This window comes from Montipora foliosa, chromosome 7 (assembly GCF_036669935.1).
Source record: "Montipora foliosa isolate CH-2021 chromosome 7, ASM3666993v2, whole genome shotgun sequence".
In the NCBI taxonomy this organism is placed as follows: domain Eukaryota; kingdom Metazoa; phylum Cnidaria; class Anthozoa; order Scleractinia; family Acroporidae; genus Montipora; species Montipora foliosa.
The window spans coordinates 25,765,808-25,779,927 of record NC_090875.1 but is presented as its reverse complement, the minus strand read 5'-3'; the positions used below and the strand labels follow the sequence as shown (position 1 = coordinate 25,779,927).

The following is a 14,120-nucleotide window of genomic DNA, read 5'->3' as shown; positions in this document are numbered from 1 at the left end:
AACAGTTTTCACTACAAGTTTATGCAACAGAAATGACATGAAAAACTCGCTAGATGATGTTTTGTCGAAATTTTAAATTTAGCGGGCTGTACAGCGGGCAGTACTGTAGAATACGGCCCGCTAATTTAGCCAATTACAGCACGCGTACTATCTGAGAGATATAATAAATTGTTTTAAGTTGAATTTTAATACATTGAGATTGGTCTATTCAGGCGAGGAAATGTGCTGTTGCGAACTACTACTTCCAAATGTTGCAACAGTCCCCCCCCCTCCCTAAAAGTTGCGAATTAAGTCACAAACAATCGTTTGTTTGGTTAGTTTCATTTTATTTTGCTTAGCTTCAGTTTTGCCTTTCATTCATAGGATTCTTCAGGTCATGTCGTTGGGTCAAGGTCATTGGCCTGTGGCCGAGAAAATGATCACCAATGCAACTAAAACAGGAGACAGGATCTTCCTCCAGGTAAGAACTAGTGAGTAAAACTCATAGGCCAGTTTGTTGGCAGGTGGGCTAGGATCAGTCGACATGCTTGTCAACTGTCATTTTTGCGTCAAATGTACCTTAACTGCTAAAGTTGGCGAGAACAAAGGCATGTACATGTAAGAGGGCAACCGTGCTGTTAGAAGATGCCCAAAAAAGGAATTGCAACATTTTACTTTTCATTGCGTTTTTGCGGCTCCATGATCCCAAGTGCTTTTTTTTTCTGGTCGCCTCTCTAATGCCTGCACAATAGATTACTTCGACGACTCGACGGCCATTTTGAATGATATTGTTCCAATACCTATTATGGGATGCCCAGGGGGCAAAATGCATATTACAGTAATTTGTTTTCTGAGCATCCCGTAACATCTTTTTAAACAATCGGAAATCAAAATGGCTGCCAAATTGTCGAAGTATCCTGTTATTAATTTTATGCATTGTTCATGCATAAAATTTAGTTTGTCAGCTTGTGTCAGCTAGAATAAACGTTTTGATGATAACATTAGTAATAGGGGTTTCTTGGTTTTCATTTTCTTTTTTCTCGTTTTTTAGAATCACCGTGAAACTGCTCATCAAACACCTTTCAAACCCAAAAGTGGAAGTACAGGAGGACTTCGCACTGTTTCTGAGTTCCATGCCAGCCAAGACTTTTCCTGTGACAGTTTTGGAGAACAGTGTCAAAGTAGAAAATGAGGCACCAAAGGACTCAAAGCAAATGTTGAAAGAGCTTTTGGTGAACTCAGTGCTGATACATTTGAGAGTCATGGTAAGTTGTTTCGTTTTTGGTTATTCTTATGCTACTTGCAACAAATTTTCTTTATCATAAATATGTGCAAGTATTCTTTTCCTGGTTTATGACATGAGTTTATGGAGAAAAGATAGTAGAAAAGAGTTTTGAGACAATAAGATGTTGTTGTACATATTGGTGTAGTGGTTAGTGCTTTAACACATTGTACTGGGAAACTCCACTCCACTCCAGCTAAACAGATAAGAAAGCATTTGTCTTGGAAATATTAAGGGGTTTTCAAAATTGCTTAGTTTTGTTTTCAAATCTTTTTGACGCTGCTATCTTGAATAAATTGGGACATGTTATGGGTGCCCTATCATAATTATACAAGAGCTTGTCTTGTCAGAACCATAGGGCAACTGTAACATGTCAGAGTTGGCGGTTCCCGGAAAAATTGACACCCGGAAAGTATCGGGTTTTAAGTAACGGGCCGCAGTTGTGCTTTGGCCATGCAGGTAACTTTGACGAAGTTGTTGTTGTTTTCACTGCTATTCTTGTCATTATTCTTGTTATTAAATAAATATTATTATTATTATTATTATTATTATTATTACTGTTTTTATTATTATGATCCTTATCATTATCACTATTATTATCATTATTAATTATAAATAACTGTACTTTATTGATTAATTACAAATTTTTTCCCACAACAATCGTCATGCTTGTACTGATTTGTTTTTCCTTTGATGTTCATTAAACAGTACAAGTTCAGCGACTGGGATTTAGAGAGCGCTCTGGACAATTTAAAGATGTACTTTGCAGATGGCGGATTCTTGGGATGCCCTCACATTTATCACTGGCCAGGTAAAAAGGTTTGTTCTATAAAATGGCAGTTGCAACTATTCTTGAAGAGACCATAAAGGTGCGTTTATGCCACAGAGCAAAAATGGAACAGGACGGGTTTGATTAATTTTTTGTTAAGAAACAGTGAGTTCTATGAGCGCTATCTGTGTGTTAATGCATCCATGATTCCTTCACAAAACGTATGAAAACTGTTTCTTTTCAAAAGTTATTGGCTTTTTAAAAAAAATATGTTCTGTCCCATTTTTGCTCTCTCTTGGAAACACGCCTTTAAGGAGACTCAAACCAATTTCAGCCCTTTTAAGAAAATGTACTATTTAGATTGATTGGATCGACACTACTTTTCCATGTAATGGCTGTCATTATAACACCATATAAAACCACAATAATTACTTGACAAGGTATGCTAGAAAGGTGATGAAATAGGTTACCATAGAAACAAGATCCATCTATATAGAGGATATTACATGGCCGCGCAGAGATATGAAATTTCTCTTTGAACACAATAAGAGAAATTTCATATCTCCAAGCGGTCATGTAATGTTCTCTTTATTATATAAACACCAATGAAATACTAAATCATTCACGAAAGGCATCGATTTTTATATGTAACCATAGCAACAGTGATCTTTTCAAGTGTGAAAATAACATGCTTGGTATTTCATTGGTGTTTATATAATAAATACACCATACTTCTCGCCTGTAGGCAGTTACATCTCATAAATTAACTCGTTGACTCCCAATTTTTATTGCTGGGTAGCGATTACCAGGCTTAAAAACAAAACTCTCTGCAAAGCTAAAAAATTATCAGTAGCAGAAACAGAGCTACCTTCACAATCGGAAAATTTTAAGGTGGCTCTGAATCAGCACATAAGAATTTTAATAACTTCTCAGAGGATTTCACCTCGCTTTGTAATCACTTCCCAGCAACAAAACTTGGGAGTCACCGAGTTTGTTTTTGATGTAAGCGTTTAAAAGTCAAAATAGAGGGTGTATTTGGATGGCTCCTTGGTTGCTATGCTAGCCTATAACGGCATATATATATAACGTTGTCTTAGTTATAATTAGTGTTTCATATCATAACATTTTCTTTACGTAAAATGGTTTTGTAGGTTCAATCCCTCTAATAAGACATTCCCTTCAAATTGTTGAAAATGGTTTGAGCCATATCTCAAAGTGCATCCAAAATTTACATTTGGTTCATTTTTCTTCTAGTTGCACTTTCATTTTCCTTTGGATGGGGGAACGGTTTTTTGGTTGGAATTATATTTGGGGAGATATTTGTAGTATTTCTATAATTGTAGATTCTTGTTGGGTAGAAGACGTTTAAAAAGGTCATGGCAGCATGAGAATGCAATCAGTCTCGTTTTCCTCTTTGACAGTCAAGTAAGAATGCGATCCTCTCAAGATGAGTGAGTGGAACCATGAAAATTGTCGCAAGGATTGCATCCTTATAAGACTGGCAAAAAGAAAACTGAGAGATTGCTTGCAGTGTGAAAATAACTCAAGAAAGTTACACAAGCTTTAAGAGACTGTTTTACAATTTTATTTCATATTTTCAGTAGTAACAGATCACGCACTGAGCGAAACAACCTGCATGGTTAAGAACTGGAACTCAGGTGTTTGTTTTTACAGATCACATGTGGATGATGGGTTACAATTGCTTAGGACCAGCAGTGCCTGACAACCATTCTAGGAAAATTCTAGGGAGATTCTTGAAGACGATTACAAGTGTTCTAGCTCAGGTGGGAATGCAATTTTTCCTTTTACCAAGCTCTGTTTGCTAAGCCCAATCAGTGAATGGCTATCAATTTCCTTACATGATCAAACTTACTACATAGTTGCTTTCCTTTTTTTCTCTAAAATAGCCGCAATTCTTAATATTCTCTCCATTAGAATAAGTCTTCATTTGCCTCTTACTGTTGCTCAGAATTAAAGAATGTTTGGTTGTGACAAGGTAACAAGGGCTGCTTGCATGTAGCAAAATAATTTTCACAGCAACCATTTTGAAACAAAATCATCAACACGAAGCATCCTGGCCCGGATTGCTGGAAGCATGGTTAGCACTAACCAACATTCAATACCATGGAAACCTATAGGTTTTGATACCTCTTAACTAATGTTGTTAACCAGGCATCGCACAACCGGCCTTCAAGCAACCGGCTTCTGATGTAAAAAATCATTTCTCAGCCGGTACTGTGAAAAAAGTGTTGAAAAGGGACGAGAAAATAGTAGTTTAAAGTAGCACTGAATTTTTGGTTAACCCTCTTTGTATGATGTCTGTAGGTGTTTTTTCCTCCTTGATTTGATGGGCTCCTAGAGACCAGGGATTATAATGACAGTCCTTCACTACAGTACTTGGACAAGAAGTGGACCAATTTAATTCTCTCTTTCAAGTCATAAAGGTAGGCAAATACCTAAAAAGACAACAAGTTTTTCACAATTTGTAGGTGCTTCACAGTATTATCTGGGCAATGCTTCTGTCATTAATAAGGGACGGGTATACATGTATTTTTCATATGCCTTTCTTTAAATTACCTGGATCGGACCAGACCGGACCGGATCAATTACAAAATTCCTGGGTCACCAGTTTAGGTTACTTCCGACCTTCGCGGATGTCCTTCGGGAAAAAAAATCTTACACGCGTTAGTTTCAATAAAATCCTAACAAACAAAATATGCAACCTCACAGCTGCACAACCAGCCTTGCATACTTATTTTGTTTTTGGTCATAATAAATGTAGTTTAAGATAAAAAAAATATAGTTTAACTGAGTTTTCCTTTTAGTGTCAGGAGCCGGTAAGACGTGAAACCACCAAGGGTTTTTCTATTGAAGTTATCGGGTATTGGATGCCGCAGCACGAGCAAAATGACTTCACAGTGTTATTCACAAGATATCAATCGACGAAGTGTCTCGGCCGTTTTCAATATACTGATTGGTTGTCTAGATATCCGCATCTAAGGTTGAAGTGACCAAAAATATGCAAGACTTGTTGTGTACATGAACGCCACAGGAAAAATATTTTAAGTATCAGAATTTCCTGACAAACTTTTGTTTATTGATGCCTTGTGAATAACATTGTGCAGTGATTTTGCTTGTGCTGGGCATCCGATACCCTATAAATTCAATAGAAGAAACCTCTACTGTTTCATGTCTTACCAGCCACGATCCTGACACTTTCCAAAAGGAAAATTCACTTCAACGATATTTTTATCATAAACGACATTTACTGAGCTTTCTTCTGATGTATAGTTTGTTAGGGATTATTGAAAGTATTGCGTGTACGAATTTTTTCCCGAAGGACATCTGCGAAGGTCGGAAGTAACCTTAACTGGTGACCCAGGGATTTCATGTGTCTACTTTGGGCGGGAATTTTGTTATTGATCTGGTCTGGTCGGATCTGGTCCGGTCTGATCCGATCTGATCCGGGTTTTGCCATCAGCCCCAATCTTAAGCCATATGAATAATTCATTGTATCCCTAATGAATAGTAATGAATAGGAGAATATATGAATGTGCATAAAATGTGGAGAATGCATGAATATGTATGAAAATTGACAAATATACAAGAAATGATATCCAATGAATGAATGAGAAATTATGGATATGTATTGAATGAATAAGAAGGAAACACGTAAGAGAGCACAATGAGTAGTATCAGATAACTACCTATTAAAGACATTAATTATGACAATGAGTTTAAAGCATGTGATGGAGGATGGGAAAAATCTGTTTGATTTGATCATGAATGAAAATTATTCATAATCTAAATGAATCGCCCTAATGATGACCAAATTTTACTTTTACCAGGATCTTTCCATGTGGATCCAATGCAGCCTATCCTTCTCTCCTGAACCAGTCAAAGACTTGCTTCTTCTGTGTATGCAACAGTCATGATATACAATGTGAGTGTGGCTTCCTATCAAAACCCTAAACAAAACAAAGAAGAAAGACATCTTGAAAATGATAAGATGCTGTGTATTACCTTGTAACTTCTTATTACTTGTTTTCCATAACTGTATTGTGCTGCTAAAAAGAAAAAGGTCCTTTTTTTTCCCCTCAATTCTTCAGTGTTGGCTGTGGTATCTGTAGACAAGTTTTCAGAAAAAGAATTCTCAGTTAGATGAGTTTACGTGTAAGTGATTTAGTTGGGTTAAATTTAAACAAATGCCTTTGTATTTTTAGGTCATGCAGTCCACAAACTTCGTTGTTGCTTTTTATTACCAACTGATCTTCAGTCCATCTTCTGGATTGAAAAGGAAACAGCTCTGTTGTGTCAGCTGAATTAATAAAAGACTGTAAACACCTTAGCTTTGAGTTTTTCAGACTGTTTCTGTGAAATCATCTTACTTGTTTTAAGAATCATCATTGATAGTTGAAGAAATTTTAATTAACAATTATTCACCGAAGGCAAAGTGATAATCACTGAGCCTGTTTTAGTATAAATACACAGGTGATTATTTCAAAAAAGAGAAAAAAAACATTTCAACGCAAAAATCATCTTCACTTACAGTGGCAAAACGACTACTGGCTGCCATTTTGTCCGTCGAGGTGATTATCAGCTGATAATCTGAGATAGCGAGCCAATGAGAGCGCACGATTTTGTATAATCACCTGTGTATTTATACTAATGAGATTTATTTTTAAATAATCAGGGTTTCAAAGCAAGTCATTTTCTATTAAATTTCTTTGGCAATATCTAAGTAGTGAGAGTAGTTGAGGATAAAAGACAACGCTGTTGTATCAATACTTTATTTTTCTTTTCTTTTTTGCCATTTCACTCTGTGCTAAGTTAGGAAGAGTGCTGTACATTTTTATACGTTAAACAATTTTATGAATAAACTTCAAACTGTACAAGTGAGATTTGCATGATTTCTTTTTTTGAGGCTCAAACTGCCTAGGAAGTTGAAAGGTATATTTTTCTTTTCTGACAAAAGGCCTTTCTAAATAATTGCATGATATAACAAAAGTGTGAAATGAGAGGAATCAATGAGTATGCATGAATACAATGAATATGCATGATATGCATGAAATCGACAGCAATTGATGAATATGCATAAAATGAACGGAAATTAATGATTATGCATGAATTCGATGACTATGCAATGAAACTGGCAGGGATTAATGAATATGCATGAAACCAACAGCAATTAATGAATATGCATGAATTTGATGAATATGCATGAATCGACAGTAATTAATGAATATGCGTGAAATCGACAGCAATCAATGAATATGCATGAAATCGACAGCAATTAATGAATATCCATGATTTTGATGAATATGCATGAAATCGACAGCAATCAATGAATATGCATGAAATTTGATGAATATGCATGAAATCGACAGCAATTAATGAATATGCATGAATTCGATGAAATGAAATCGAATATCCATGAAATCGACAGCAATTAATGAATATCGCATGAAATTTGATGAATATGCATGAAATCGATAGCAATTAATGAATATACATGAAATTTGATGAATATGCATGAAATCGACAGCAATTAATGAATATGCATTCTTTTGATGCAATTGATGAATATGCATGAAATCGACAGCAATTAATGAATATGCATGAAATCGACAGCAATTAATGAATATCGCATGAAATTTGATGAATATGCATGAAATCGACAGCAATTAATGAATATGCATGATTTTGATGCAATTGATGAATATGCATGAAATCGACAGCAATTGATGAATATGCATGAAATCGACAGCAATTGATGAATATGCATGAAATCGACAGCAATTGATGAATATTGCATGAAATTTGATGAATATGCATGAAATCGATAGCAATTAATGAATATGCATGAAATCATTGAATATGCATGAAATCGACAGCAATTAATGAATATGCATGATTTTGATGCAATTGATGAATATGCATGAATTTGATGAATATGCATGAAATCGACAGCAATTGATGAATATGCATGAAATCGACAGCAATTAATGAATATTGCATGAAATTTGATGAATATGCATGAAATCGATAGCAATTAATGAATATGCATGAAATTTGATGAATATGCATGAATCGACAGCAATTGATGAATATGCATGAAATCGACGGCAATTGATGAATATGCATGAAATTGATGAATATGCATGAATTTGATGAATATGCATGAAATCGAGAGCAATTGATGAATATGCATGAAATCGACAGCAATTAATGAATATTGCATGAAATTTGATGAATATGCATGAAATCGATAGCAATTAATGAGCAATTGATGAATATGCATGAAATCGACAGCAATTGATGAATATGCATGAAATCAATGAATATGCATGAAATCGACAGCAATTGATGAATATGCATGAATTTGATGAATATGCATGAAATCGACAGCAATTGATGAATATGCATGAAATCGACAGCAATTAATGAATATTGCATGAAATTTGATGAATATGCATGAAATCGATAGCAATTAATGAATATACATGAATCGACAGCAATTGATGAATATGCATGAAATCGACAGCAATTGATGAATATGCATGAAATCGACAGCAATTAATGAATATTGCATGAAATTTGATGAATATGCATGAAATCGATAGCAATTAATGAATATGCATGAAATTTGATGAATATGCATGAATCGACAGCAATTGATGAATATGCATGAAATCGACGGCAATTGATGAATATGCATGAAATTGATGAATATGCATGAATTTGATGAATATGCATGAAATCGAGAGCAATTGATGAATATGCATGAAATCGACAGCAATTAATGAATATTGCATGAAATTTGATGAATATGCATGAAATCGATAGCAATTAATGAGCAATTAATGAATATGCATGAAATTTGATGAATATGCATGAAATCGACAGCAATTGATGAATATGCATGAAATCGACAGCAATTAATGAATATTGCATGAAATTTGATGAATATGCATGAAATCGATAGCAATTAATGAATATGGATGAAATTTGATGAATATGCATGAATCGACAGCAATTGATGAATATGCATGAAATCGACAGCAATTAATGAATATCGCATGAAATTTGATGAATATGCATGAAATCGACAGCAATTAATGAATATGCATGAAATTTGATGCAATTGATGAATATACATGAAATCGACAGCAATCAATGAATATGCATGAAATCGACAGCAATTGATGAATATGCATGAAATCAATGAATATGCATGAAATCGACAGCAATCAATGAATATGCATGAATTTGATGAATATGCATGAAATCAACAGCAATTGATGAATATGCATGAAATCGACAGCAATTGATGAATATGCATGAAATCGACAGCAATTAATGAATATGCACGATGTTGATGAATATGCATGATTTTGATGAATATGGATGAATACGACAGCAATAAATGAATATACATGCATTTGATGAATATGCATGAAGAAATGTCAGTTTTTAACAGCTTCCCTTTGTAGTGTAAAGTTGCTTATCCTTCACTCAAGGCTCTGGCCATCTGGGTTATTCTGTTGCAGTTGTTGCGATACCCGATTTGATTGGCTTGCTTTCAAAACCTCAAATAAAAGCAAAAAAAATAATTAAATAACTTCACTTTTTTATAAATCTTGAAGCTACCTTAAAATCTAGTATTGGGTTTGTTCGACCTTGATTCACACCAGATTATGTCAAAGAAAACAAATGTTGAGGTATTTTCTGAAATGGCGTAAGTGATAAAAACGGATCAAAAGCGTTTCTATAAAATATCATTTTTTAAACTAATTAAAGACTAAACCTTAAGCACAAGAAGGTATTACAATTGACTAAAAAGTTATAAATGTATATGCATAAAAATGTCATTTTAGAATAGTGAGGTTGGTTGTCATTCTTTATTGGCTGATTTAAGTTTATTCATTATTTTTACGATTTAGATGTTTAGAGTATTAGGAATTGCATTATAAAGAAACTTAAATTACCATGGAAATGACATGGTCTTTTAGACAAAAGATAATCTGCTGTGTAAGGAGGGAGTGGTAAGGAAGGGGTACTATTAAAAGTACATGTCCTTATGAAATGATGAGTTTCCATATTATCATGCAAATTTTACTTGCTTTGTAAGGAGTGCGTAGTCTTATTTGCATGATAACAAGAAAGGTAACGGTCATCATAGGGATGGTGACATGTTTCTTTGGGCTTATGGCAGTGGGTGGGGACCGTTAGGTAACTGAGAAGAAGGGGTTGGGAATAGGGGTCATTGAGGCCCTATCTGTCGTAAGGTGTTTTAAAAATCTGACGGTTATGAAGTATTTGGTTTTTTTTTTTTAATTGTTATAAATTGTATTTGGTGATATACGTTTACTAGTAATCGCTCCACAGTTTACTTTAGTTTTTAGTGTTTACATGTAAGGATATTATTTGTTTCAACTAGTTAAAATGTGCAATCTTTATTGTAATGAGAAACTATTTAGGTACAGACGTTAATAAAATAGTAAGACGGAACGATAGAAAGGAAATTGTACTTACAGTCTGAATCTTAGATGGCCTTGCAAGTCTTGATTCTTCCTTGATTGTATTCTGCTTGAAATTTTGTTGAAGTTTAAATTAGGCTGCGTGGTAAGAGTGAGTAAATGGAAATACTTTTGTAAAGAATAAAAATGTATTTACCTTTTGACTAATGCTAACAGCTTGGATTCATTAGCTTGGTCAGTGAAGATCATCATTTGCGAACTACAACTTATCTAACGAGAAACAAAAGAATGCAATCAAATATTTACAGTTTGAGAATTGTCATTTGGAATTGCAATTTCAGGCTTCTCGATAACTGTCTGCTGCTGCCTGCTGTGAGTCACTGCTAGTGCCACAAAGAGTATTGAAAAAGGATAACAGTCAAAGAGCGCACTTACTTTGTGTAAGTTCCCCAATGGGCGTTCGAATTGACAATCCTTTTCTTTCTCCCACTAGTCTGAAATTTGCTTTAGTGTACTAAGGGAAAAATGAAATGTTCCATGATTATTATTAATAAACATTGTTATATTAAAATTACAAAATTAATAAGATAACTTCAATTTCACCTACAGTTTTAGAGCTGTGCTGCCAGCAGGGTGTTACTCTTCCAATGAAGTTAACGACTTGTTAACTGAAAAAAAAAAAACGAATTGTTAATTTAGTTGAGTATCAATCTAAGAGGGTAGAGAATACCTTTAAACAAGCATTAACTATTAAAGAATATTATCGGAGCTTTTAAACCCATCCTTGCTCTATTGAACCTTAATATAGACCTTATTCATAAATGGCGGTTACATTTACAATTCTTTTGTCCACGTGCAAATTAGCCTACCAAGCCTCATTTTAGAGCAAGAATTCTTTTCAATTCACTGTATGGTATCGAGGCTTGGTAGGCTAATTTGCACTTTGACAAAAGAATTATAAATTGCCCGCCATTTATGAATAAGGTCTATTAGTTTAAGATATTCTTGATTTGCGGCGAGTTATCTTCATGCTCAGCAATTTGGAGTGATGAGATTTGAATATTACTAGATTAAGGGGATGTGTTTAAAAAAATTATGGTAGGCTGTTTAAACGAGACGAAAAGGTTCGCTTTTAATTAGGTATTCATATGAAAGGAGTTTGAGGGAATGAAAATTGTAATGATCTCATGTACGTAAAAAGGGTTCTGTGCTACCGGGGTAGGGTGGGGAAGAAGGTAAATGGTCAGGGAAGTTAGGAGAGGGTCCCTTAAATTACATGTCCTTATGATGCCATGGTGGTTTTCAAATTATCATGCAAATTAGTCACATATGGTATATCAAAAGTCCAATATTCAAAAGTATGGTAACACGTGTTAGCTGCCTTTTTGCATAAGTAACCCTCAAATTTGCGAAAAATATTTCCTTAGGGAGCGATTGCTCGCCAAAAAATATAACGGAGGTCGATAGGATGCCACTTTCGGAGTGAACAAAGATCTCGTTTTTGGCTGAAACATTTATTTGCATGATAATTAGAAAGGGTCTGTGTACCCGATATCGTTGTTGGGTTAGGGGTTGGGTAGGAAAAGTAAGGGAATTGAGCAGGGGAGGGATAGTAGAACGGTGGGTTGAGGTTAAGGACATCTTCACAGAGCGTTTAAATTTCACACAACAGGATTAAAATTGATTTTCGTAATGTTTTTTAAGTTGCTATAAATTATATTCCTGTTTTAACTCCCGTCTGCTAATGTATTCTTTCAGCTTTCGTTTAATTTTATAATAGGGGTTCGTTGTTTAGAATTAATTATGAATAGGTTTACTTTAACATGGGCATTAAAGAAATATTGTGAAATTTATTCTTAAAAAGAGGCGGAAAGAGGAAGGACAAGTTTGGCTAGGGGCTGTTGTTTAGAATTTTATGGACGTCATAGAAAAGTAATGTGGATGTTGGCCGAACAACTATTTTAGGGCTTGTATTAGCGGGGTCGTCTGCGAAAAAACAAGGGAGAACCAAAACATTGATAGCGCGATGTACTTACAGTACGAATGTTAGTAACTGGACAGTGAAATGCCTCAATTTCTCATTGTGTATTGTTTGCTTGCATGTTTGCAGCTGAAAAAAAAGGAAATGTGCGTAAAAGAAATTTAAATTTGGCGGCTAATAAGCAGTACTTTTAAACACTATATAACAAATAAAACAGTTTTAAAAAATGTGCAAGGATCACAAATAGTTGATGATGAAAACTGGCACTTGTACTTACTATTTGAAATTCGTTGTCCTACTTCTAGACGAGTGCCAGCTGCAAATTAGGCATTGCTACCTCCACTGTCAAGAGATCTGCTGAAAAATGGAGTTAAATTGTGTTAAAGTCAATTGATAAATCACATTTGTCTTGCGAAGTGAATATTTTATTGCATGAAAAAAGTGAGATTTGAGTGAGAAAAGAGATTGTGCTTACCTTGTAAGGGTTTTTGAAATGAGCGTTTTGATTGACGATGACTTTCTAGCTGCTATGTTGCAAACCAACCTGAGTCCCCTACAAGATAAAATAAAAATAAATTCTATTAAATTAAGGAACAAGTGGAAAAGTATTAAACTGGGTAATTTAAAAGGCACTTACAGTTGGATGTGATCCTCCGTGTAGTGTATATAATCACCATTAACGCCTGCTTCAAACTGGAATAATAACTTAGTTAGATAATGGTATTGAGGGCATCACCAAACTCGAATAATTTAGTTAACTCGAGGTATGCATTTACCTTTTGAGTGATGCTTACAACTGTGACTACATTAGCTTGGTCCAGTGGTGATCGCCATTTGCGAATTTCAACTTACCTGTAACGAGAAAAAAAAGAAGAAGATGCAATTGCATTTACGAATTGTCGTTTGGAATTGCAACTTTGGGCTTCTCTGTAACTGTCTCCTGTCACTGATTAGAGTCACCGGCAGTGCCTAAAAGAGTAGGTAAAATGGTTGGGTTTGTTTTGCTTCGAAAAATATATACCTTATTCTTATTTATTAAAACAGTCAAAAACCGCACTTACGTTGTGAAGGTGTCTCAATGGGCGTTCGAATTATCCTTTTCTTGGTTCCATTTGTCTCAAATTTGCTTTAGCGTACTAAGGGAATAATTACACGTATCACGATTACTAATTATCCTTGTTGATAAGAGTCACAAAATTAACAAGGTACCTCAAATTTCACCTACTTTGAGAGCTGTGCTACCAGGAGGCTGTCACCCTTGTAATGAAGGCAACAATTTGTTGGCTGAAAATAAAAGCATGGTTTCATCGGTTAAAAGAGACCATTAATTTGTGAATTTAGTTGATTGTCAATCTAAGAGAGTAGGGAAGGTCTTGAAACAAATTAATTATAAAAGGGATATTATCGGAGCCTTTAAACTAATTCTTGGTCTATTAAGCTTGCTATTAATTTCCAAGATATTTGATTTTCGGCGAGTTATTTTTCATGCTCAACAAATTTAAATATTACTAGTATAAAGGGGATATGTTTATTTGAAAGATTTTCAACTGAGACAAAAGTATATTTCCCTTTTGTTATTATTTAATTTATTTATAATTGCAAGAACTATGTGGAATATTATTAGCATTG

General features: G+C 34.5%; 1 protein-coding gene across 4 annotated transcripts in view; it reads left to right on the top strand.

The window, feature by feature from the left end:
- Positions 1 to 7,314, top strand: part of LOC138011569 (dynein axonemal heavy chain 6-like) — a 142,303-nt gene extending 134,989 nt beyond the window's left edge. For 3 of the 4 annotated variants that reach the window (XM_068858635.1, XM_068858636.1, XM_068858637.1), the window contains 7 exons: positions 364 to 460; positions 1,031 to 1,244; positions 1,970 to 2,072; positions 3,705 to 3,814; positions 4,356 to 4,474; positions 5,879 to 5,973; positions 6,254 to 7,311. In XM_068858635.1, the coding sequence (XP_068714736.1) occupies positions 426 to 460; positions 1,031 to 1,244; positions 1,970 to 2,072; positions 3,705 to 3,814; positions 4,356 to 4,373 (480 nt within the window). In that variant the 5' untranslated portion in view covers positions 364 to 425 and the 3' untranslated portion in view covers positions 4,374 to 4,474; positions 5,879 to 5,973; positions 6,254 to 7,311. Of the gene's footprint in view, positions 1 to 363; positions 461 to 1,030; positions 1,245 to 1,969; positions 2,073 to 3,704; positions 3,815 to 4,355; positions 4,475 to 5,878; positions 5,974 to 6,253 lie in introns of all 4 variants that reach the window. The other variant, XR_011124743.1, reaches the window with a different exon arrangement.
- The last annotated feature ends 6,806 nt before the right edge of the window (positions 7,315 to 14,120 follow it).